The sequence below is a fragment of the Cetorhinus maximus genome, chromosome 15, assembly GCF_964194155.1.
Source record: "Cetorhinus maximus chromosome 15, sCetMax3.hap1.1, whole genome shotgun sequence".
Classification (NCBI taxonomy): domain Eukaryota; kingdom Metazoa; phylum Chordata; class Chondrichthyes; order Lamniformes; family Cetorhinidae; genus Cetorhinus; species Cetorhinus maximus.
This window is the reverse complement of record NC_135893.1, coordinates 38,239,465-38,267,318: the sequence shown is the minus strand read 5'-3', so window position 1 is coordinate 38,267,318 and position 27,854 is coordinate 38,239,465. Positions and strand designations below refer to the sequence as shown.

General features: G+C 40.4%; 1 protein-coding gene across 5 annotated transcripts in view; it reads right to left on the bottom strand.

Moving 5' to 3' along the window:
• usp48 (ubiquitin specific peptidase 48) overlaps nt 1-27,854 on the bottom strand; it is a 132,102-nt gene that overhangs the window by 92,374 nt on the left and 11,874 nt on the right. For all 5 annotated transcript variants that reach the window (XR_013578917.1, XM_078558284.1, XM_078558285.1 and 2 more), the window contains 4 exons: nt 23,960-24,080; nt 20,143-20,299; nt 17,704-17,831; nt 16,233-16,357 (listed from right to left, as the gene is read on the bottom strand). Coding sequence is in view for 4 of the 5 variants with exons in the window: in XM_078558284.1 (XP_078414410.1) it covers nt 16,233-16,357; nt 17,704-17,831; nt 20,143-20,299; nt 23,960-24,080 (531 nt within the window). In the remaining variant the exon portion in view is untranslated. The remainder of the gene's footprint in view (nt 1-16,232; nt 16,358-17,703; nt 17,832-20,142; nt 20,300-23,959; nt 24,081-27,854) is intronic.

The window sequence follows — 27,854 nt, the reverse complement described above, 5'->3', positions numbered from 1 at the left end:
AGAGTCAGGGAATAGCTGGCAGTGGGGCAAAAGGGGAGGAAGTTAAAAGGATAGGCGACTAAATAGGTGATTTTATGAAGCACTTTAAATAGAATGGAGAAAGTGGGGGGAGTGATCAGGGGAGTGAATGCCAACACTTAGGGCCTAGACAGCTGATGATATGGCTGTCAATGGTAGGGCACAGAGAGCCAGGGTGTGCAATGGGACAGATGGGGGTTTCAGCAGCAGAAGGGCTGAGGCAGAAGGAGAGACAGACAATAGTTATTGAGAAATAGTCAGTCTTGGTGACGGACAGGATCTGGGGTTGGAAACTGAGCTCAGGGTCAAAGTAAAAGCAAAATACTGCGAATGATGATGATCTGAAATATAAACAAAGAGCTGGAAAAACTCAGCATCTGTGGAGAGAGAAGAGAGAAAGATAGTTGACGTAGAGTCCAATATGACTCTTCATGATTAAATTGGAGGCTAGAGAATGGAGATTGTGGCGTGATCTACAAACAGTGGGCCTGATTTTCCCCTCCCAACGCTGAACACACCCACTTCAAAACCAAAAGAAAGGTAAACTTATTACAAGCTCATAAAATGGTCAGTTAACAATCCCTTTCGCAGCTGTGTAAGCAAGCCCCAATAGACCCAAATCCATTAGTGTCTTGGGGCTCAGCCAGGCATTCATAATGAAGTCATTTTGCAAAACACACATCTAGCCATCTGTTCAGCCTGCTTTGTTGATACAGTTGCCGGTGAACGGAGGTGGGCCTTGGCATCTGCCCGCCTCCGTTGCTGCCCTGGTTGGTAACAGTCCCAACTTGACCCTTGAGGACCAAAATTCCGGTGAATGCGCTGACTTTACGAAGTCAGGATTGCAATGCCTATAAATGGCCCGACTCACACTTCCTGAACCAAGGAGAAAAATTCAGCCTAATGACTTGGGTTGTTCCAGTGGAGGAAATTTCTGCTCATCCAAGACTGGATGTCGGAGGGCGAGCCAAACAACAAATGACCAATGTTTTCAGAAAACAATCTCTAACCTAGTTTGGTTTATCTTGAGTTTTGGTGATAAGAATCAGTTAACTGTTTATGTTGGTTGTGAGTTTTCCCCCACAATTTGGAACAAAAAGAATACAGGTTTTGAGGCCATTATCCCTTTTGCCATTCATCTCTCCTGTCTTCTATCTTATCATAGACCCTCCCTTTTGTTCTTTTCTGCCCGTTCTCCCTTTCTCTGCCTTGATACTTGGTTAAAACCGGTTTTGTCTCCAAGCATTTTCCAGTTCTGAGAAAAAAGTTATCAACTTGAAATATTAATTGGTTCTCTCTCCACAGATGCAACCTGACAGGAGTTCAGCACAAAAATCCAAGCTAGCTCGCCAGTGTGGTATTGAGGAAGTACTTCACTACCAGAGGGGCAATTTTTCAGATGAGACATTAAACCAAAGCCCCATCCGTCCTCTCAGTGGGTCCCATAGCACTATTTTGAAGAAGTGCAGTAGAGTTAACCCTGCCGTCCTGGTTAATATTTATCCCTCAGTCACAAATATAGGTAATGGTTTCTGAGAACTTGAGTGCAAATTGGCTGTCACATTTCCTATATTATAACAGTAACTACATATCAAAAAAATAGTACTTCATTGGTTATAAAGTATTTTGGAACGTCCTGAGGTTGTGAAAGATACTACATCAATGCAAGTTTTTTTAACTTTTATTCAGCAGTTCCTATTTTTAATTACAGGTTTTTCATTGCACACCTTGCTCTTATGTAAAAACCCATTTAGCTAATTCCTTTTAAACTGCTAAAGGATAGCTTAAAAATAGCTCATGATACTCTTCATCACAATGAGAAGCAGAGCTCCATCTTGCCTCAAACAGGTTTTTTTTGCATATGATTGCCTAATGTATTATAAAGACTGGTATCAGGAAATGAGTTTGCCTTTGTGGGCTGATATTATAGACAGTTGAGTCTTGTCTTAGTAAATGGCTTTGAGAGGACATAAACAGTCATTTTGTCGGGGGTGGGTGCGGAGGAGTGGGATGGGGGAGGGTGTACCAGTGCCTGCAATCAGAACCTAAGTTTGTTTAAGTAAGTTTGCTTCACAATTCTAATTTTTGAAATGTTAACAAGTTTCAGTTCTCAGCCAGGTTTCCAGGGCAGACAACTAAGAGGCTGCATGAATTCATAACTTATCTACTTGAAATAGAGGCTCTGCTGATTGCCTGTGAAGAACGTCTTTGATTTTCAGAGGAATTCTACATTTTGGAAGTACTGCAGAATTGTACATAAGCTGGGGATTTCCATATACTTGGCTACTACTTACTGCACTTCTCATACAAGGTGACCAAGAGGGGCTAATTCAGTGACTGAGCTCAAATGTTATTGGACGGAGCTAGCTCTAAAGACGGGCATGTACTGAAATAGTTCACACTTCATTTAAGTCAAATCTTTGATTGCTATTTTCTTGCTGAGTCTTTCTTCTGTGTTATAAAACAAGTAAACCAATCTGACCATCAGTTTGAAGTTGAAGATGACAAACAGCCATTGTTAATATCCACTGCTCAAATTGTACAGAACTAGGTGAGCAGCCCCAGTGGCTGCCACTGCTTAAACCTGCAACAAAAACAGTAGTGGTTAGTCCAATGGAATGCTATTCCATTCACAATGCTTGCCAGAATGCAAGTTTCAGTTCAAAGAAGATACATGTTGCTTATGGAAACTGACTTTTCACTGTGAATCTGAATTAGCAGTGTTTGGATAGCACCTGAATTATAATCATCATCACAGAGCACCTTTCAGTTTAGGTTATCACCAATATTTGCTTTAAGCTGCATGGTCATGCAGCAGCCTAAAAATCCTTGCATACACCACGCACAAGCCAATCCTACCAAGTTGCTGCGCAAACAAATTTAATGGCCCCATGAACCTAAAGGAGTCAGCCACAAACTACAAAATAAAATCAGGATTATGTCAGTCATCACCCGACTGCAAGTTCATGTATAGCTTGAATGACTGCATCCAGATCAATCTAAGTAAACCTGATACATTTCTTTACAAGATGAAGGATTTATTCACCATTTGGCCAAATAAACTTCACAAAACACCAATGATTGCAGCACACAAACTTTGTAACAAGTGTAAACATTAAACATTGCCTTGAAATTTGTAATTTCATTACAATTAAAAATGTGGTGACCATGAGAATACCAATACACAATAACTATTCATGAAGAAGTCTCCCGATCTCAGTGGTGATGGGAAGAATCCAGCATGAAAATTCAGCATTTCAGCCCCAACAGAAAAAGCTTTGGGATCACAATCACTCAGCTGCCCCTGTGCACCTACTAGGAAGCAATTACAAGATAGTCCCAGCAAAGGCAGAGGAATCATCTATGGAACCTGAACAAAATGGCATTACAACGAGAGGTAAATAAACTCATAATACAGAGATTCCCAGACAAAACACACAAGAAAAATAAATAACTTGCATTTATATAGCACCTTTTATGACCTTAGGAATGAAGTATTTCTCAAGTGTAACCAATGTTGTAGCTTAGAGAAACAGCAACCAATTTGCACTCAGCAAACCCCAAAAGCAGCATCAAGATAAATGACCAATCTGCCTTAGCTATGTTGATTGAGGATAAATATTGGCTCAGAAACCTGGAAACTCCCTGACTCCTGTCCGAATACAGTAAAACTTTTGTTACCCGGCATGCTCCAGGAATGGGTGGTGCTGGTTAGCAGGGAGTTACATTACTCTGGAAACAGGGCACAGTGCTGCTCTGTCTTTGAGGGGTTGAGGGGAGAGGGGAAGCAGCTGGGCAGTCAAGGGCCCCAGCACAGCAGGGAATCAAAGTCAAGCCACAACAGCTGAAATCCAAGCCAACACCATGACCTTCAAACTGGCTTTAGAGCTGTCAGTTTCACATGATAATTGCTCCGAGTGGTAACTGCTGCTTCAGATTTCCACACAACTTCGTGGGTTTCCAGCTTTACAACTGAAAACCAAGCTGACACCACAACTGAAGACCAACCCCGACATTGGTGTGTTGGAAACCGCCATTTAACTCTGTTTCTGACCTTCAGGCTGGCTTTTTAAAAAAAATCGAGCATTCAGCTGGTAGCGCGCCAGATAACATGAAGTTGATCCATTTCAGAAATCAGACAGGGCCAGAGTTTAACATCTCAGCTAAAGGCAGCGCCTCCGACAATGCAGTGCTTCCTCAGTGCTGTCCTGAAGCATTAGCCTAGATTGCTATGGAAATCTCTGGAATGAAGCTTGAATCCATGACCCACCGACTCAGAAATGAGAATGCGGTCATCTAGTCTAGGCTGACTCCTTAGAAATCAAAACAACAATTTACTATCTGTGACATTGTTCATCGAGTCAGAAGGACCAGTTTTATAACAATAGACATCTTCTCAACAGAATGAATTGGGCAAGTGTGACAGGAAGTAACTCAGATTTGGATGAAGTGATATAGGTCTCCCATGGCATTGCTCTTGTTTTAAAATTAGGGGTTGCTCTTTTAGGACAGAAATGAAGAGCTCTATATCACTTCATTTTTATCTGAGGATTGTGCGACTTTGGAACACTACCTCAGAAGGCGGTGGAGGCAGGGGTCATTGAATATTTTTAAGACAGAGGTAGACTGATTCCTTTGCCTGTTATCAGGGACAGATGGGAATGTGGAATTCAAAACACATTCAGTCATGATCTTATTGAATATATTGACCAGGCTCGAGGAGTCCAATGGCCTACTCCTGTTCCTATTTCTTATGTTGACAATGCCAGTTCTGTACCTACCTTTTCTACTTTATTCTTGGGATGTGGGTGTCACTGGCAAGGCCAGCATGTGTTGCCCATCCCTAATTGCCCTTGAACTGAGTGGCTTGCTGGGCCATTTCAGAGGATGGTTAAGACTCAGCCACAGTGCTATGGGTCTGGAGTCACATGTAGGCCAGACCAGATAAGGATGGCAGATTCCTTGTCTAAAGGACATTAGTGAATTAGATGGATTTCTTACAATAATCGATGATAATTTCATGGGCACCATTACCAAGGCTAGCTTTTTATTAAATGAATTCAAATTCTACCAGCTGTCATGATAGGATTTGAACCCGTGTCCCCAGAGCATTAGCCTGGGACTCTGGATTGCTAGTCCAGTGACATTACCACTACGTCACCATCTCCCTCTGAAACCAGAGCAAACAGGGCAACAAACTGCACCACCTTAACCAATCAGATTTAAAACTGAGGAGTAAACAGCACAAGGACTGAGTAGGAAGAGTAAGTTAGAGTAGATCGATTCAATGCTAAGTCAAGTACAGAAAGAGGAACATGGTGAGGAAAAGAAAGACTGGATTAACAGAGGGGGGAAAACAAACAGGTAAAAACACATTTTAAATTTAAATTTCCAACAATTAATAGCTGAAGGAATGAGACTCCACACTCGTAATAGTTAATTTTCAGTACTAGAAAGTAATTAACAAGTACCACATTAAAATTGAACTTAAGACTTGACTTGTTAAGACTCAACTTTCTATGGAGAGTTTAGACTGCATTTACTATGTAGCTGCAGCTACATTTCAATGGTTATGAAGACAATGACCATTGACTTCATAACCATGAAAGACATGCCATTTTTTCAAAATTAATGGCAGTGACAAAATTCAGACAGCAACTTCTGGATAATGACATTTAAACGTGTGCCTTGCCTGAAATTGCTGTTCTAGTTGTGCAGAACAACAGTAAGGGCCATTAGGCTCACCATTATTTTGACATCACAATCTGAAACCATTGGTTTGACTTTGCAAATATATTAAAATAACTGCACTCCTGGTGTTGGGGGAAACAAATGTAGAAAAGTAATATACTGATTTTTTTCTTTAATTCATTCATGGGATGTGGGCATTGCTGGCAAGGCCAGCATTTATTGTCCATCTCTAATTGGCCTCGAGAAGGTGGTGGTGAGCTGCCTTCTTGAACTGCCGCAGTCCAGGAGTAATTTGCTCGAGAAGTTCCTTTTTAAATTGTTGACCTTTCAGACTCAGAGATAGACTACCTAAAAGGCTTAATTCGACATTCTAAATGAAAAATTGTTTGAAATGAGAGTTCCCCTACTGTAAGCAGTTAAAAAAAAAATTTTACTGTTCAAATTCCATGCTGAAAGCAATTACTCACTTGCTGTGTCTGAGCTCCTGGTATATAAAGACAATCTTTCTAGAGTACAGTAGGTTCTCATGAACCAATAGTCACATGGAAAATTCTAATGAAATTTCACAACTTCATCTCCATAATCCTACACGGCCAAATCAGACCCACTGTCTACAGCACTGGAATGAGTAAAAAACGACTTATTGTACATTTCATACTGTGAAAAAAGGAGCAAACGCCAAATCAATATGGATATTGTCTAAAAACTAGAATCGAGGACAGGAAAACTTGTGGGATATTATTTTGTACTAGCGTGATTGTTAGTACACAATGACCAGCATTAGAAATGGGACCAATAGCAAAACTGCAAGCCTCATCTTACAAAAGTATTGCTACTATTTCACCAGTGATTTAAATTATCTAAGACTCTTCCTCTAACCCAGGCTTCAATGGATTATCCTAAATAAATTTAACATTATTGTGTGGTTTCCAGTTAGAAAAATTATTCACTAAAGAAAAGGGGATAAAGGCAAAATCCAGATTATAAATAATGTTAAAGGTGATTGTAGTAATTATGGGTTTATTTAGTGTGTAATGTACCTTTAAGAATAATACTGAAGATCACGGTTGGCAGTAAGTAATAAGAGAGTAGCGCAGGCTACCTCAGCAGCCAGTGTAGAGATAGAATTGGAGTTGAGAGCACACGTGTAGTTGCTGCTGAGTATATTGTAAACAAACAAAGTTTCCACCCAATAAGTGTCTTCTGATCAACACTATCACTAATAGCACAACTCGACCACCCTACAACAGTAATATAAATAATTCAGTTTAGAAAAAAATATAGGGAATAACGTAACTGGAAATACAATAGGAGGGAGAAGAAAACAAGTGTGGCAATTTACAGCATCAGGACAAAAAGTCTAATTTGCTCAAATAGGAGCGTTCTATACACACAAGAAATAAAGCAAAATGTTAATCCAGTTTAAAGGGTATAATGTGGTTGCCATCCCCAAGATATGGCTAGGCTATTGAGTTGGATGATCAGCCATGAATGAATGGTGGAGCAGGCTCAAAGGGCCGAATGGCCTACTCCTGCTCCTTGTTTCTATGTTAAAAGCTAGGCTTAACTGGGAGATGGATGAGGTTATAAGGGCGGACAGGGAAGTTGAAAAAGGTGGAATTGTAGAAAGAGAGAGAGCATCACTTAACAGTAGGTAGTGAAAACTCTGCATAGAATTTAAAGAATAGAAAAAGATGGAAGACATTGGTGGGAGTTTTCTAGACCATCTGACAGCAATGATAAAGCAACTGAATGCATAAACACAAATTAGGACAGCTTGTTGCAAAAACAGAGTGGTTATAATTGGACATTTCAGTTTTCATTAACTAGAAGCAAAACAGCTCACGTCCCAAAGGCAGGAAGTTTCTCTAGTGTATGAGACACAGTTTCAGGGAACAATAAGTTCCAGAACCAACATGAGAACATGAGTGATGAGCCTGAATTAGTCAGCAACCTAAATGGTAAAATAACACCTAATTAATTGTGGCCATAACAATAGCATAGTGGTTATGCTAGGCTAATGCTCAGAGGACATGCAACCAAACAGCACTGCAGCAGCTGAGGAATTTAAATTATTTTAATAAATAAAATTGGAATCAAAACATTAGCCTTAGTATGTGACTGAAACTATCAGATTGTTGGAAAAACCCATCTGGTTCACTAATGTCCTTCAGAGAAGGAAATCTACCTTCCTTATCTGGTCTGGCTTATTTGTGACTCCAGACCTATAGCAAATGTGGCTGCCATTTAAATGCCCTATGAAATGGCCCAGCAAGGCACTTGGTTACATCACACCACTCTGAAAAAAATGTATTAATATCAAACTGATCATCAACCTGGGCATTGAATTCAGACAGAACAAAAGAAAACACTGCTCAGCCTACCCTGCAAACTCCTCTTCACAAACAAAACTGGGCCAGCTGTCCCACAGTCCATTCAAGCAGCAGCCTGACATAGGTATGGTACTGAGAGAATGTCTTCCCTGTGCATCCTATCCCTGGGCAAGTCTCACTGGCAGGACAGACCCATCAGAGGTGATGGCACAGTGGTATACATTTGGCAGGGAGTGGCCTTGGGGGGTCCTCAATAATAACTCCAGACCCAATGGAATGTTATGGCTTCAGGAAAACTACAGCAAAGAAACCTCCTGCTGATTACCAACTACAAGAGATGAATCAGTACTCCATGTTGTACACCACTTGGGGAAAGCAAGTAGGTAGTACAGGACGTACTCTCTATGGTGACTTCAATGTACGTCACCTTTTGTGGCCCTGGAGAACCACTGCTGGCCAAGTCCCAAAGGACTTAGTTGCCAGACCCTGCTTATAGCAGAGAACCAGAGGGAAAAGCCTACTTGATCTTATCCTCACCAATCTGTCACTGACGTATCCATGACAGTATCAGTAGGAGTGATCCCAGGGTCCTTGTAGAGACAAAATCCTGCCTTCACACTGAGGACACCATCCATCATGACCAAGACCAGCCCAATGAGACTATATCTGGAGTGCTGTGTAGTTTTGCTCTCCTTATTTGAAAAACAGGATAGAATTGCATTAGCAGTTCAGAGAAGGTTCACGCGACTCATTCCTCAGATGAAGGGCTTGTCTTATGACAAAATGTTGAACAGATTGCGCCTATACCCATTGGAGTTTAGAAGAGAGGTGATCTTATTTAAACTTATAAGATCTTGAGGGGACTTTATAAGTTGGTTACCGGTAGGATGTTTGATCTTGAGGGGGAGACTAGAACTAGGGGAGTTTAGAAAAAAGGTCTCACTGTTAAGATGGACATGGGGAGAAATTCTCTCTCTCAGAGGGTCATTAATATGTGGCATTCTCGTCCTCAGAAATCAGGAGGCTGGGTCAGTGAATTTATTCAAGGCTGAGTTAGACAGGTTTTTGATAGAAAAGGGAGTCAAAGGTTATGAAGGGCAGACAGGAAAGCAGGGTTGATACCACAATCAGATCAGCCATGATCTTATCAAAAAGCATAGCAGGTTCAAAGGGCCAAATGGCTTATTCCTGTTCCTAAGTCCTATGTTCTCATGAAATCTTCAAGGACAGTGGGGCCCAGCACATCAGTGCAAAAGATCAGGTTGAAGCATTTGCAATTATCTGCAGCCAGAAGTACCAAGTGGATGATCCATCTCAGCGACCTCAAGGACCCACCATCACAGATGCCCATCTTCAGTCAATTCAGTTCACTCCATGTGATATCAAGAGATGCTCTGCACATTGAATACAACAAAGGCTAATGTGCCTTGCTAACATCCCAAATGGAGTATAAACTTGTACTCCAGAATTAAACTTGCCTCTAGCCAAGCTTTTGTTTTACAACTACAACACTGGCACCTACTCAGGTATGTTGTGGCCACAAAAGACAGGGCAAATCCAATCAGCTAATTAATGTCTAGTCCACTTCCTACTGCCTTCTTGAACCGCTGCAGTCCCTGTGGTGTAGGTATACCCACAGTGCTGTTAGGAGGGAGTTCCAGGATTTTGATCGAGCGAAGGAACAGGAAAAGGATGGTGAGTGGCTTGGAGGGAAACTTTCAGGTGGTGGTGTTCCCATGCATCTGCCACCCATGTCCTTATAGATGGTAGTGGTAGGTTGGAAGATGCTGCATCAAGGCTCCTTAGGAAGCACCTTCCAAACCTATGACCAATGAAGATGGTGCCCAACCATCTTCAGCTGCTTCATCAATGACCTTTCCTCTATCATAAGGTTAGAAGTGGGGATGTTCACTGATGATTGCAGTATCCAGATCCATTTGCAATGCTCAGATAATGAAGCAGTCCATGCCACCTGCAGCAAGACCTGAACAACATTAAGGCTTGGGCTAAAAAGTGGGAAGTAATACTTGCATCACAGAAGTGCCGGGCGATGACCATCTGCAACAAGAGAACCTAAACATCTGCCCTTGACATTCGATGGCATTACCATTGTCAAATCCCTAATCAACAACATCCTGGGTGTCACATTTACAGAAACTTAACTGGACAAGACACACAAATATTGTGCCGACAAGAGTGGGTCAGAGGTTAGGTATTCACAGCAAGTGGCTCTCAGCCTGTGAACCAACAAATGCAAACTATTTGAACAGAATGTACATATAGAGATCAGATCAATTACCTACTGCACCTCATATCATAACATTTTTTAAAATGCCATTCTGCTCCTTGTGTAGATTTTCACAATCCTTGTACTAATGGCACTGAACTTTTCTCTCGTAAGCTATAAATCTTCATGCCATAACCTGGGGTCTCCAGGTCATGCTCACAGAATAGAGGGTGGGATATCCCATTAGAGACATAAAGGATGACCTCTGAGACCACCTTCAACTCTGACCAGGATTTTCATCATCTTGAATGAATCACACTTCCTTTTGATGTGTCTCACAGCAGCTACAATATTTGTTCAGGCAAACGCATTGCTGGGCTTTTTCAATGAAGATTGATTTGAATCTGGGATGCAAACTTTTACAATGACTATCATGCAGATGGAGCAGAAAGTTGTAAAGAGACATTGATAGATTAAGTGAGTGGGTAAAACTGTGGTAGATGGAGTTAATGTGGCGATGTGAGAGATCATTCATTTTAGATCCAAAAAGATAGATCAGTATTTTCTAAGTTTTTCTAATTTTCTAAGAAACTGGGAAGTGTGTAGCAACTGAGCAATTAAGCAGTCAATATACAGAAATATAAAGCTCGTGGACAAGCACAAAAAATAATTAAAAGCTGAATGTTAGGCTTTATCTTAAAGCAACTGGATACAAAGGGCTGAAAGCTTTGGTTAGACAGCACCTGGAGTGCTACCTCAATTCTGTGCACAACACCTCAGGAAGGATATTCTAGCTTTGGAGTGAGTGCAGTGCAGATTTACCAGAACTATACTGGAGTTAGAAGGGTTAAGCAATAGTGGCAGATGGTATAGACTCAGCTTGTACACCCTTGAATACAGAAGGTTATGGGATGAGAAAATTGAAGTGTCTCATATGATTGAAGAATTTGATAGGGTAGATACAGAATATGCATTTTCTCTGGTCATAGAGTCCAGACAAGGGGACATAGCCCTGAAATTAGGGCTAGGACATTCAGGGAGCATCTCTTTACACAAAGTGTATTGGAAGGTTGGAACACTCTCCCTCAAAAAGCTGAGGCTAGGCCAATTGAAAATTCAAAACTAAGATACAGGTAGATTTTTGTTAGGCAAATATATTAGGGATAATGAGCAAAGATGGGCAAATGGAATTGAGGGACAGATAATCTAACTCAATAGTGAAACAGGCTTGAGGTGTTAAGCAGCCTACTTCTGCTCCTATGCACCCTAGAAGATGGCATTTACACCCCTAGAAATATGGTCAGGTTCAGCAGCTATGTTCAACGAATTAAATCTTCTAACCCAAACAGGTGAAAACCCTTATTTGGTCGAAGTGCTCTACTTTACCCTTGGGATGCTCCAAAATGCTCGGCATTCAATACATTACTTTTTGATGTGCAGTGACAGTTCACCAATAAACCTTTTGCAAACAGCAAGATCCAACAAATGACACAAGATGAATGACCAGTTAAATTGGTGTTTATTAATGTTAGTCAAGAAAAGCGTGCTGCCCACGACACTGGGAGAACAGTGGTTCGCTCTGGATAGCGACAAGGAATACAACAATCTCTTGCACTATCAGGTCTGGCTTTAGTTTAATGACAACACCTTTGACAATGCAGCATGGGGACAGAGGCACAGGTGGTTATCGATTCTCTGGAGAGCAATTTAATCAGTCCCATTCCCCTGCTCCATCCCATAGCCCTGCAAGTTTATTTCCTTCAACTGCCTATCTAAATCGTCACCACTTCCACAATCCTCATGGACACCAAGGTCATGACCACTGGCTGCATAACCACGTTCTTCCTAACCGCCACCCAAATCCCTCGCCTAAAACTTTAAGTCCGTGTTCCCTAATCGTTGCTCCATTAGTTAATGGGAACAGCTTCTCTTCGGCTACCTCATCTAAGCCTGTAAACCTCGATCAAATCTCACCTCAACCTCCTTGACTCAAGGAGAACAACCCCAACTTCTCCAACCTAACCACGCAGGTAAAAGCCCTCTAACCCTGGAACCATTCTTATAAATCTGCTCTGCACCCTTTCTAGAACCCTCACAACCTTCCTAACCCTAGATGGTGGATAACACCACCCTATTCCCCTTGACTGTGGGGTCCACAACCAACGGAAATAGATTTAGGGTGAGACACAAGAGGATTAGAGGGGATTGGAGGAGAGGGTGTAGGAGATCTGGAACACTACCTGAAAGGGTGATAGAGCCAGAAACCATGACAACATTTAAAAGGTACTTGGATATGCATGTGAAATGCCAAAGCTTAGAGGGCTACAGGCTATGAGTCGGAAGGTGAGATTAGGCTGGGTGGCTTCTGGTCGACCTGCGCTGACACAATGGGCCGAATGGATTCCTTCTATAAATTTCTTTGATTGCTATGAAGTGCAGTGACTAGAATTGGATGCAATACTCTACTTGCCAGAATTTTATTAAGGTTCAGCATAACTTCCTTACTTTTGTACACAATACCTTTAATCATGAAGCACAAGATCCCATTTACGGTGCTGACTGCTCTCTCAATTTGTCCTGCCACCTTTGAAGATCTACATACACGTGTCCAGAGGTTCCCTCTGTCCCTGCATAATCTATAAAACTGCACCATTAAATCTATATTGCTTCTCCCTATCTTTTCTCCTAAAATGCAACACCTTATAGTTCTCTGCATTAAATTCATATTTTCAATACCACACTGAAGAAGTGTCATTTTAGAATGTGTGCTTAAGTTCTGGAGTAGGGTTTGAAACTACAACCTTCTGATTTAGTGTGTGAGATTAGCAACTTAACTAACGTGATCCAAAAGACAGGTCTTTTAGTGGAGGTGCTCTTAACGCTGAGTTCAAAACCAGCCCACTAAGCTGGAAAGTATAAAATTCACATGTATGGCCCCAAAAAGCTTGACGTAAATTCTTCAACTGTCACACCATCCAAAATTGCTGCCTCATGCTTGTAGGTGAAACAAGATATATTGCCCAAATAGAAATACATAGTATTTGGTAATTGTGTCCTCAAAGGGTTATGTTGAGGGATTCAGAGTGACCAGAATGCAGAATTAACTAGATGCATTTGCATCAGGCTCTGAATCAGTGAGGGTGACCTTCAAGGAATGGGTAGAGACACATCTGTGAAAGAGTATTCACAAAAGGCAAAGAAACCTGCAGATGGTTGAAACCGTTAAGCAAGTCAATCAGCACCTAAAATCAGCTATTAAAAAAATAGGGTTAAATTAGTACTGTGGGCTACAGTAAAGACTTAAAACAGATAACTAAATTTAATAAATAAACAAAGTTATTAGCTAGATTAAAACCTACAGACAAATGAATGATATTTGAAAACTTGAAAACCTAATTAAATAAAATAGAGACAGAAGCGCAAGTGACGTGCTGCAGTTGTACGGGCACCACTGTGATCCACAATAAGTACATGTGCAGTAAGTGTCTGCAGCTAGAGGAACGTCAGCTCAGGAGCTGATGAGTAGGAGTCCGAGTTTCAGACACTGCAATGCAGCAGCAAGGAAGAAAGTTATCTGAACACCTTGTTCCAAGAAGCAGTCACATGCCTTAGGTTAAGAACTTCAGATTTACTCTGCAGTAAGGGACAGGACGATGTGGCTACGAGTGAGACAGGTATGGAAATCCAGATGGCAACATTGGAAGAGCCTCAGTCCTTGAACCTGTCCAATGGGTTCAAGATTCTTCCACCTTGTATGGATGAGAGCAGGGACTGCATGGTGGGGGCGGGGGGGGGAATGAGCAAACTGACCACAAGCCATGGTGCAGGGTCCCATTCAAGTCGGAGTAACAAGAAATGTAGTAGTGGTAGGGGAATCGATACTGTTCTCCGCAGCCAAGCATGGGAGTCCCAAAGGTTATGTTACCTGCCCTGTGCCAAGGTTAAGGGCATCTCCTCAAAGCTGGAGAGGAACTTGGAATATGAGGAAAAAGTCCAGTTGTCATGGTACACTTGAGTACCAACAACATAGGTAGGACCAAGAAGAGGTTCTGCTGAGGGATTACAAGCAACCAGGGTCAAAAGTTTTTTTTAAAAAGCAGGACCTCTGATAATCTCAGAGATGATAATCTCTGGATCACTACCTAACGCATGATCAAATTGGCAGAGGGTCAATAAGATCAGATAGTTGAACTTATGGCTCAAAAATTGATTTGGGAGAAATGGGTTTCAATTCATCAGGTACCGGCATCAGTACTGGGGAAAGAGGGAACTGTACTTTGGGGCAGCTTCACTTGAAACATGCTGGGGCCAATGGCCTGGCGAATTGAATAACTAAGGCAGCAGATAGGGCTTTTAACTAAATAATTGGTGGGTAGCAGGTGGTGCTGGCTGCAAGTGAGGAGAAATTTAGAAAGTGAAAGAGAAAGTACAAGTCAATAATGCAGGGTAGTAATATGAGTAATGATAACCAGAGTGTGACAGGAAGGAACAGAGCATACAACATTAGGAGCACATCAGCAAATAAAGAGTAGGGAAAAAATGGTAGAGATAAAATTGATGGTTGATTCCTGGGATGAGAGGGTTCTTGTATGTGGAAAGGTCGAGCAGGCTAAATCTACGCTTGTTGGATTTTAGAAGAATGAAAGATTACTTTATTGAAACATAAGATTCTGAGGGGACTTGACAGGGTAGATGTTGGGGGCACAATTTCAGCATAAGGAGTGGCCCATTTAAAATATAAATTAGGAGAATTTCCTAGCTCAGAGGGCTGTGAATTGTTGGAATTCTTTATCCCAGAAAGCTGTGGAGGCTGAGTCATTGAACATATTCAAGGCTGAGATAGACAATTTCTTGAGTCAAGGGTTTTGGGGAACAGGCAGGAAAGTGGAGTTGAGGCCAAGGTCAGATCAGCCATGATCTTATTGAATGGTAGAGCAGGCATGAGGGACCATCTGGCCTACTCCTCCTCCTACTTATCTTATGTAGCATCCATGGACGGAATGAAGAAATTAAAATTTCAGGTGTGGACTCCGTCAGAATCTCCTGAGTGTTTCCACCGTTTTCTCAGATGTTATTTTTCTGATCCGCACAAGTTTTGCTGATGATAGGATTGAATTATTCCAGGCAGTAAGGTTTTTGATTTTGCCCCGAATGAGTGATTGCCACAGTTTAGTCATCTGGAATCCACTGGCTTGTTTCACCACCATTGTTTGAAATATATCATTTGCAACACTGCATTGTATTTTCTGTTCTGAAAAGGAGTGTGTTAGAGTATATATACCTGCATTTGCAGGTTTTACTGAAACCAAGGCAGTTTGGCTAACTTAAGAAAATTATGGGTGGAATAAAATGTTTTGAAATTCTTGACACAAGACAAAAACATCTTAAAGTTAACCAATATGAAGCAGTAGCTTCTTACTTTGCTGAAGGAAGGTATTGCAGCAGAAAAATGCGTAACAGAACATAATTAACCACTGCCTAACCTTCAGGCAATGGTACAGGGTATTGAAGTGAGATAATCAGTTGAATGCTCATGACAGTTAAAGTGATATAATGTTCCAATTAAGTGTATGACAGGGAATCCAAAACGTTTAAAATCGTGCAAACTGGCTTGTTTTCTCCTTATAGTGGTTAATCTCTGAATCAAACACTGAATTAAATGTTACATTATTGTATCACAGGGTGCATTTTTGTTAACATTCTATAGAAGATAGATATGAAAGAGACATTGAATAGTATGAAAACAACGTACAGTTTAAAAATCATATGCATGAATTGAAATAAATCAAATCAGCCAAATTCACTCATCACAAAAGAACATATACTACCAGCAACAAATTACCAGCTTCTGTTTCTCTTCCTTTTCCCACTGCAATTTCTTTACTGATACGTTTTACACTGAAGTATATCTGAAAAGTTCTGCAGCACAAGCAAAGTTCAGTAATAGATTCCAGCACACTCACACTGTAACGTAGGCGTACTGTCCACAGAACTGTTGCTGTATAATATTCTGTACATCTGGATTGTTCTGTTTTGATAGTGTGTCCTCTAGCAGTGACATAAAAAGCTTGGAGAATTCTTGAGCATCCTGTGGATGCAATTGTTAAATATTTTAATCATTTGCAATTAAGATAAAAGTAATCATCGTAACTACCAGATATAGTTAATTAAGCAATGCATAAATTAATGGTTAGGAGAATTTATAAAACGGGAAAATCTTAGAAAGGACATTTCCATCGAGTGCGAAGTGAAGTATGTCATTGCTAATGTAGTCTTCAAAATCCTAACAATTTAATAAAGTTGTGATCTATTGGACTTGATTACCAGTTTTTTGTCGTATTTACAGCTTGAAGTTAAGCGTCCATCAAAAGCAGAGTGGACCCTCAACCACAAACAATGTGAAATTATCTTCTATTTTAGTACTCTGTACCTGCCAAAAAGGACTAAACATTTTAAAGCTAGAATAATTATTACAAAGGCACTAAGAAAGTTTAATACAGCTCTTGAAAATCTAGCATTAAAAATGATCTGTAAAACTGTAGTTAACAGCAATTAAAACACTGGCATGCTACTCCAGCAGACTATTGCATTTAGGTAACAAGATATTTCTCTCTCCAGAGATGCTGCATGACCTAAGTATTTGCAGCACATTTTGTTTTTATTTCAGATTTCCAGTATCTACAGTATTTTGCTTTGCAGAAGATATTTCTGTGAATGCTCACTAATTTAGAAGCAAATAACTGACGATGCTCAACTTTTTACTGTGCTCCCACCAGATTTTTACTTGCCCTTCCACATTTACACTTTCTGACCCTAGATTACATGGTCTCAAAAATCATTCCCTTAATCTTCCTCCACCTTCACCTTCACAATATTAACTACATCATCTGCTGCCTGTCTTCATGCTTTCTCCTTAGCTATAGGCACTCACGATTTCGAACACTTTTCCCATCTCCAGCCATCTAAATCTACTTGGACTCTCCTGCTGGTCTCTTTGCAAATTTTTATCTTAAAGCAGTTTTGCTTAAAGATCTACCCAAATTGTTAATTATCTTGCAGATGCTGACCAATACGTATTATTTGCAGTTTTCCCACATTTAGTGCTTACTTTTTATTAACTGAACCACCACTGTTGGATTGGGCATTAGGTTTCCCTGTTCACTGCTACACCAATTATAATTCTTTATGTTCCTGCAACATGCAATACAAAAGCACAACCCAAGCATGAAATGCCCTCTGACTTGGTATTTAATACTCAAGAAACTATAGTGCCAACTATAAGCCAACAGAAAATATTAGCAAAAAAAGAATTTCCTATTGTTCAAATTGGATAGTTTAACTAGGGTGTTTATTTGCAATTTGGGGGTCATAGGAATCCTGATCCATGCATTACATTTCTTAGCAAACTAGTTGCTTGGATTCACATCCATTTACCTGCTGTTGCCCTGTATCCAGGCCCAGTGCTTTTACAAAACCAGAAGGATCGATATACCGTCTATTGCTACTTTGCAGCAAAGCAAACAAGTACTGAAGGTGCTCACAGATGGACTGCGGTTCAAATTCTGAGGTAGAAAACACAATATTAGTAACTGATCATTGTTGTAATTAATCTTGTTTTTCTCTAGAATGCCTCACCTTCACGCTTTATAGCCTATAGAGCAAAACATACAAAACAATCCACTTTAGTGATCACTTCTTGTTATAATATGGATGTAAATGGTTAAATATTGCTTGCTAAAACACATTTGTATTGAATTGGCACCATTTCCATTGATCATACGGCCCTACATTCCATTGTACCAAACAACCCATAAAGAACACTTTACTCTTGTCTCAACTCTATAATATACTGCAGGTATACTGAAATGGAGCCAAGACTAAGCAGTGCACAGTACTTTTATATAGTTTACCAATCAGCTGTGTAAACTGCTGGTCAACTCTGCTCAGCCTTTTCGCAAAACTGCCTACCAGCACTTTAAAGCTCTCAGTTCTAATGGTTTTGAGATCACCATCGTCTGATTTAATGATCATTCAGGCCCCTTTCCAAATCTGCCATTATAACTCAATTGCGCTGCATTTAAGTCTATTTCTTCTACAAAGTGTAAGCCACATTGTTTGAAGAAAAGCAACACCTCCACACAAGAAACTGCCTTCATCTTTCAAGTGTGGTGAATAAATGATACTGTATTTGTTTAAACAAATTCTCATTGCATTCAAGAGCATCATACGAACAGCAAAATTGCTGCTTCACCCACTGTGCAAGCCAAGTGCGTTTGTGAGGCATCAGTGCAGTTTTGAACTCTACAGCATAACCACTGGGGTGGGTGGGGAGGGTATATTTTCATTTTATAAACTATGCACATACTTACATTTTATAAATGTGTACATTTATTTGTATATACCAGAATGTCAAACATTAGACATTCATTACGTACATCATTATCCTCGAACAACACCGCATGGGGAAATAACATTCATGTTCAAACAGTAGTCTTCAAGAGTTTTTTTAATAAAAATAACTCCAAAGAATATATTAATTTGAAATCAACCTAACAATGACTTACATTAGGATGAATGCAACAAGAAAGTTGCCATGCTGTGATGTAACAGATACCTCTTCTACTATTAAAGGCGCTTAAGTTTTGGGGCCACATGATGATTGAGCAAATTCAAAAGCAATCTGAATAAATTAACTGAATGGGTCTTAATGTCAATGGATAGCCTTTGATGGAGATGATGCCTTTACGGGGAAGCCAGTTAAGTACACGAGTGAGAAAGAAGGTTATGCAGATAAGGTTAAATGAAGTAGGGTGTGAGGAGGTTCATGTGGAGCATAACCACCGGCACAGACAAATTAGGTTGAGTGTTACAGCACAGAAACAGGCCAACGTACAATGGAAACGCAAACACAATAAAAGAATGCTCATTTGTAAAGGCAGAAAACAAACAAGTTTGAGGATCATTACTAAGCATTCAATGAAAGCATCCAGTTAATGAGAATTTATTAACAAAGGGTATTCACTTACCTGGGTGCATCTAAAGGGGTTTGACTAAAAATTATTCTAATCTAGTATCTAGGCCATAAAGTTTGGCCACAACTGAAATAACTCATGCCTTCTTGGGAAGCCTATTTTCAAAAAGAAAATGACCATCTGGAATCAGAGAAGGGCCAACTGGGACTCCTATTCCTATAAATTACGAACCAGTCTTACATTTTTGTATAATGTCCCTTCCTTTCTCCTTATGTCTAGTTTTCAAAGCAGACGTCAACTTCAAAAACCCACAGTTTAGACCTTAACAGAAATTGAGCTTTTACACTAAATGTCTGATTCAATAAATAAGGGTAAAACAGGGAAGAAAATTTAGACACATCCTGACCTCAAAATACATTCTCAAAACTGACCCTCACTGTGACAGTTTCTAGCTTCATCATACAAAGAGGGAATACATTATTCCTTAACCAAGTGAAAAAGGAACTTCAGCCCAGGACTGCCAATCCTGTTCTTGCAGGTGCTATAATTCAGTGCAGGCTCTCTCACTCACTACCTCTCCACACAACTTGGGCTGAGATCAAGAACTCAACAGGTAATGAACGCACAGAACCCATGTCCTATGACAAAGCACATTACCACATCCATGTACTGGGACATTTTCCACAGCTGCTTGTTTTTACACTGTCTATCTAAGGGAAACTGCCATATCAAGTTCTGGATAAGTTTGTCTTGAGCTGAATTAATGATCATGCTTATCATCATCCAGGCCATGACCACACATCTAATAATACAGAAACTATTAAAAAACTACTGCACTGAAATGTGGTCGAAGACAGTTTTTTCTCAATTTCCTCAAGGCTAATCTACAGCCAATACTCACCTGCATCTTCCTCAATCCCTTCTCCAGTCCCTATCTCCTTTCGAGGACCATGGCAGAGATACAGTGCTTGTCGCAACTCAAGGTTGTGAAACCAAACCTGAAGCAAGGTGTTGACGTAACAAGTAGCTCCGAGATTAGTCAGTCCTACAAAGGTATTCTTAGAAAAAAGAAAAAGAGTTTGAATTATGAGAAATAATTTATTTTTTTTTACAAACAAGGTGAGGATTCTGGGTTTCTAAAATTGCTAAACTATAGAGCTTAAAGGGAACTTTCTGTAGATACCAGCCCAACTGCCCAGTAACTGACCAAAAATATGAAGGGCCTAGCTCTCAGGATGTATTCTAAATACAGGAAAGGCAGTGTTAAAAAAAAACATTTAACACCATATTCACAACTTTGCCCAATGCATTTCTGATTCAAATTGCTGGGAATGCAATCTCAATACTCATTCTCATGGCATATATATTTGTACTTTATTCTTTTGGTGCATCTCTGACAAAGTGTGCCAACGTTTGTAAAATGTTATTGATATAGCCATGAGCAGCTATTCAGCAGTTTTTAAACAGTGATAAATTACTTCCCATTAAGACAAAGATTAAAATTATCCAGCACCATTTTATTCAAATATTATACAACCTAAAACTGAAAGAAGTCAAAAAGCACCATCTCCTAGACAGCCTATACTCACTAGCAAGTATTCCATTAAACATCTCCTCCTCCAAGAGCCTTTGGATATTTTACCAATTAACCCCCTACTGCGTATCTACACAGCATATTACAAATATCCAAACAATTCAGATCTACCAGCGGAGTTTCCAGTAGGTCATGCAGATCAATTCACCCAAAAATCAGTCAAACCAGCACCAAAGGTGAAAGAATAAGAAATAGTAAAAGATAAGTAGTCACTTGTAGGAGTGGTTTGCAGGCCCCCTAACAGTAACTATATTGTAGGATGAAGTATACAGGAAAAAATAATTGGCGCTTGTGAGAAAGTACAGTGATAATCATGAGTGACTTTAATCCAAAAATAGATTGACGAATCAGATTGGCAAAGGTAGCCTTGAAGCTCAGAGTGTGCTTTTGGGAGTTTCTTACAGCAGCACTTTCTACAGCCAACCAGAGACAGCAGGCTATACTAGACCTAGTAATGTGTAACAAGATTGGATCACATCATGGGAAAGACCCCTAGGTAGTAGTGATCATAACATGATTGAATTTCACATTCAGTTTGAGGAAGAGAGGAGTGGGTCTAAGACCAGTGTTTTAAACTTAAATAAAGGCAATTATAAAGTTATGAGGAGAGAGCTGCTCAAGGTTTTTTTTAAATTCATTTTATGGGATGTGGGCATCACTGGCTAGGCCAGCATTTATTGCCCATCAAGAAGCTGGTGGTGAGCTGCCTTTCATGAACTGCTGCAATCAATTTCACCCACAGTGCTATTACGGAGGGAGTTCCAGGATTTTGACCCAGCAACAGTGAAGGAACGGCGATATATTTCCAAGTCAGGATGGTGTGTGGCTTGGAGGGGAACTTGTAGGTGGTGGTTTCCTATGCATTTGCTGCCCTCGTCCTTCTAGGGGGCAGAGGCCATGGGTTTGGAAGGTGTTGTCAAAGGAACCTTGGTGAGTTCCTGCAGTGTATCTTGTAGATGGTACACAGTGATAACAATGTGCATACATGGTGAAGGGAATGAATTTTTAAGGTGGTGGATGGGGTGCCAATCAAGTGGGTTGCTTTTCCCTGGTTGGTGTCGAGCTTCTTGTGTTATTGGAGCTGCACTCAACCAGGCAGGAGGACAGCATTCCATTATAGTCCTGACTTGTGCCTTGTAGTTTGTGGGCAGGCTCTGGGGAGTCAGGAGGTGGGTTACACTCTGCAGAATTCCTAGCCACTGACCTGCTCTTGAAGCCACAGTATTTATATGGTCAGTCCAGTTCAGTGTCGTGTCAACGGTAGCCCCGAGGATGTTGATAGTGGGGGGTTCAGCAATGGTAATGCCATTTAATGTCATGGGGAAATGGTTAAATTCTCTCCTGTTGGAAATGGTCATTGACTGGCACTCGTGGGGCACAAATGTTACTTGCCACTTATCAGCCCAAACCTGAACATTGTCCAGATCTTGCTGCATTTGGGCATGGACTGCTTCAGCACCCAAAGGCTCAGTGCTAGGGCCACAACTATTTACAGTCTATATCAATGACTTGGATGAAGGAACGCAACGTGTGGTTGCTAAATTTGCCGATGACACAAAGGTAAGTAGAAGATTACGTTGTGAAGAGGACATAAGGAGTGTGCAAAGGGATATCGACAGGTTGAATGAAAAGGCAAAAATTTGGCAGGTGGAGTATAACGTGGGAAAATGTGAACTTTTCCACGTTGGTAGGAAGAACAGAAAATAGAAAAGCAGCATATTATGTAAATGGAGAGATTGCAGAACTCTGCGGTACAGAGGGATCTGGACGTCCTGGTTCATGAATCACAAAAAGTTAGTATGTAGGTACACCACGTGTTTAGGAAGGCAAATGCAATGTTGGTGTTTATTGCATGTAGAATTGAATATAAAAGTTACCACAGTTCTACAGGGCATTGGTGAAACCACATCTTGGGCACTGTGAAAAGCTTTGGCCTCCTTATTTAAGAAAGGATCTGATTATCTCAGAAGCAGTGCAGAGAAGGTTCACTCAACTGATTCCTGGGATGAAGGGGTTATCTTATGAGGAATGGTTGGGCCTGTTGGAGTTCGAGTTTAAACTCCCATTGGAGTTCAGAAGAATGAGAGGTGATCTTATTGAAACATAAGGTCCTGAGGGGACTTGAAAAGGTGGGTGCTGAAACGATGTTTCCCTTTGTGGGAGAGACCAGAACTAGGAGACAGAGTTTAAAAATAAACAGTCTCCTATTTAAGATGGGGATGAGGAGAAAATTTTTCTTCGAGGATCACGAGTCTACGGAATTCTCTTTCTCAGAGAGCAGTGGAGGCAGGGTCATTGAATATTTTTATGGGTGAGTTGGTTAGATTCTTGACTAACAACACAATCAAAGGATACAAGGGTTAGGAAGGAAAATGGAGCTGAGGCCACAATCAGGTCTGCCATGATCTTATCAAATACAGAGCAGGCTTGTATGAATTGCAAAGGCAAATTACATAGGGCAGAAAATCGAGTTTCCATGATCTTTTGCACTGATTTGAATAAATACTGCACTCAAAGCTGGCCCAGCACATAAAACTGGCCAGAACCCGAGACTGAATTCATCACTATGGCGCGTTTCCACTAATTCTGCCACTGTGCCATTAGGGGCCTTCAAGGAGGCTCTCAAAATTAAGCTTTTATGGTGGAAGAACAATAGACATCTTTAAGGAAGTAAGTATTTAATTTACAAAGGAATTGACTACTGTACACCAGTGTAACTAATAAATGGTTTTCTTGGTTCTTTTCAATTATTTTAAATTAGATTAGTCACAGGTGCCGGACCGGGCACTGATTAAAATGCTTACATTCTGCGATAAACTCATTTTTCAGTTGTATTAATGAAACTGCACCAGGTTACCACTCAAATAAGTCAATTAATTATTTTTTAATGTAAGAAAAAAATTATATTCTAACATACTTCCTGAATGCACCGGTCCATGGAAGATATAAGCTTGTGACTGTGCAAATGAGTTTGAGCAGGAGCTTGAACCAATTGTTATTAATTCAGAAAACTAGTGTAATTCTGATCACAATTCATGCCCAGATGGCAGATTTCACTTGAAAAGAAAACTCTACCCATTTACATTTTGCACCAAACTATTGCCAAAACACACTATTTACTCACCTTGCACCTCCTTTCAGAGTTTGGATCATCAATGTTGTGGAAGCTATTTTCATCAATTTCTCCCAGCCACACATGTTCACCAAGACCCACTAAGCAGTTTGGGTTTCCTCTACAGTTGCGTCTAGATTGTGGAAGGGGAAAGCAAACATCAGTAATAAAGCCATGCATGAATTCTGCAGACAATTACTATAGCCCCCTTGCCAGCAAAAAACTGTTACAGCATATGGTAATCTAATTGTCTAATCTTGCCATTTTAGTTTGTGATTTTTGTTTTACTAACTCACTCAAAGCTTCCTATCGTGCACCCTATTGGATGTCCTTGATTTGACTGTACACTCTGCTGAGTGAACAAAAGCAACAAAGCATCTATTAGAGACAGGGAGGTAAGGAAAGTGGGTGGAGAAGCCAGTTTCCATTTCTGATCACTATCCAGTGACCAAGGCAGCAAAATTAACATCTGAGGAAGGACAAGATCAGGCTGCCTTCCTACCATGGTCTGAATCTCAGTACTCACTACCTATGCTCACAAAGAATGGGTCTGGGTAGAGTTGCAGAGAGCTCATTTCCACAGAACCAAATCTAAGTTACTGCTTTCCACAAGAGAGTATTTCCAATTCTTACTGGCTACATTCATGGCTGGCAAATTAACCCTCATTTAAATTCATTCTATAATTTACATGGGATTACTTACATGGGATTACTACTTACATGGGATTTTATAGCACAGATATAGACCACAATCCAAAGGTCAACATGCCTGCACTTATGCTTCACGAGCCTCCTGCCACCTTGCTCTGCTTATCTTAACATATACTTCAGAGTTCTTTCTCCTTCATGTACTTATCTGCCACCCAATAGATAAATCTATGCTATTTAATTTAACCACCTCTTGTAAGAGTTCCACATTATCACCACAATGAGTGAAGGAATTTCTCCTAAATTCCTCAGTGTATTTCTTTTTGACTATCTTGTATTTATGACCCGTAGTTTTAGATTCCCCCCACAAGCTGAAACATCCCTATGCCCACCATATTGAACCACATCATAATTAAAGAACTCTATTAGATCATGTTTCAGGCTTCCTTTTTTGTTAATGTAAAAATGAGACAAGGGCCCAGCCAGTTCAGTCTTTCCTGATAGTTGCACCCTCAGTTCTGGCATCATCCTTGTAAATCTGTTATGCATTTTTCTCCAGTGCCTCTATATCCCTTTTATAATTTGAAGACAAGAGCATATGTATATACTCCAAGTGTGGTCTAATCAAGGTCTATACAAGTTTAACATAACTTCCCTGCTTTTGAATTCTATTCCACTAGAAATGATCCCTGATGTCGATTGCATTTTCATGGCTTCACTAAACTGTATTGCTCGTTTTAATGATTTGTGATGCAGGTTTATATGCCCATTCTGTAAGTTTGTTACTGTTTTTGTGTATCTGGCATGGTGAAACAAGTCTCACTGTGTTGATTTAAGCGAAGCTTAAACTTTTGTTAGACCACAAAACCAGTTTTAAAAGGTCACAATTACACAGATCTGTGGATAAGAACTGCTTTTGAAATCCTTGATAAAACTGCAGTTATATTAACTCAAAAAATTCCATAGCATACTGTGAACCATAGCATACTGTGAATTTAAGTTAAAAGCTTAGGTGAAGAATTAAGAAAGTGAAGGAGAAAAATGGAGACGACCAGTAAATAATGGTAATGCCAAATTGCTGAGCATCTACAGAGCATAACTTTTATTGTATATTATTAAATGTGACCTAATGGCATCCAGAAAGTGGGCAGAGGCCCAAAAGGGAGAACAGAAGCACTGGAAGGGCCAACCCAACCTCAAGATTACAAAGTGGCTTTAATGTTTTGCTGGGCATACAGAAGGAAGAGAAGAGCAGGAGTAAGCCAGAAACTGCAAGATCAGATAAGTGTCCATTTTGGCTGCAATCGTGAGATACAACGAGATCAGAGGCAGTGTGTAAACACGGATATATCCATCACAATGCAAACTAGGTTTTATTTGGATTGGCTGATATTCAGAGCTATTCTTCTCTGGGGCCTTATTGTAACATTATTGGCTATCCCTCACTAGTGAGGGTGATTGTCCTCCAATGAAGATGGCTTATGTGGCCAATTCAGGATCTGCAGACAATAAGGCACATGGGGAATTTGTGGTCACGTAGGACACTTGGTCTTTTAAAAGTTTAGGTCATGGCGTGTTCTTTTAGCCACTCTCGCTTTTCTCCTTCATTTCATCGTCATTGGGTTCTCAACATGTTGGGATTCTTCCCAAAGACTCTGCCACCATCTGGTTCGGTCCAAGGCGAAGTTCTCCCAGGAGTTGATGTTAATGTTGCATTTCTTCATGTAGGCATTCAGCATATTCAGTGCTTCTTCTGTACTGCCTGAGCTGGGAGAAGACGATCTGCTTTGGGAGCCTGGTATCTGACATCCGAACCATACGACTAACCCAACAAAGCTGAATATCATAGCCTAAATGCTTGTGCTTGCCTGCCTATTTTAATAAGCATTTGAAGAAACATCAGCAACAGTTCCTTTTCCTGATCTAACAAGGTCTACAGTGGCATTTTTTTTTTTATTCATTCATGTGAGTGTTGCTGGCTTGGCCAGCATTTATTACCCATCTCTAATCGCCCTTGTTCAGAGGGCAGTTAAGAGTCAACCACATTGCTGCGGGTCTGCAGTCACATGTAGACCAGACAAGGTAAGGACAGCAGATTTCCTTCCCTAAAGAACATTAGTGAACCAGATGGTTTTTTACAACAATCAACAATGGTTTCATGGTCATCATCAGACTTTTAATTCCAGATTTTTTATTAAATTCAAATTTCACCATCTGCCGTGGTGGGATGCGAACCCGGTTCTCCAGACCATTACCCTGGGTCTCTGGACTAACAGTCCAGTGACAATACCACTATGCCACCAGGAGCACCTATATTAGACAGTGAATCCAGGTTCTGGCAGGGTTGTCACTCTGTCACTGGAATGTTGCCTATTGGGCACAAAATAATTTCAAACAGGATTAGATTACCAACATACATTTCAAAAACATTTTCTTACTGATTGCAGCACCATAACAACCAACTAGGCATGGGGTTTAGAAGGTTAATACCAAATTAAATATTGGAAAAAGTACAGCTGTAAGTTCAATCCACATGGCTGTTGCAATATCAGGATACTGGATGAGTATCTACTTTCCCCTGACAGGGACCAACTAAAACTTGAGGTTGCGGTGAGTCAAACAAAATAAACAAGTCCTCAAGAGCCATCAGAACATATTTAACATTCTCATGCAATTTAAAAAATAAACTGTACATATCTATTTATTAAAATTAACAAAACTCCCATGACACCAGCCACACATGGTGTATCCTGTAACATTCTAACATATCACAAAGTAGAATGTTGTTGTGATGCCAAGAATGCAGATATGTGCTCCCTTGAAGCTAGATGGTGTAATTGCTCTGAATGGATTGCGTGTTCATGTGCAGGTTAAGTTAAACAAAGGCCCTTATAGTTTCTTTGACAGGTCAGTTAACAAGCTGGATAGTGTCATACCAGTACATTCTTCAAGAGGAAGCTGAAACAAAACATTTTAAGATTATTTTACATCTGGTAAGATAAGAGAACAGAATGCAGGAGGGGAAAAGTGTACATTACCTAAACTTCAAAAATCTTTGTTTAAAAAGTTAAAACTCTCATTTTGAGATTTAGGTTGGGTTGTTTTGTTTGCTAATCTGCTAAAGCTCCCGAAAAATTACAAGTTGGGGATAAGGGCAATGTTTCCTCTCAGCTACACGGCAACCCAAAAGTCCCCACATGTGTCACACAGAAGTTGGCCACTTTAAGTTGGCATGTGTGTACAGCCATGACAAAAAATT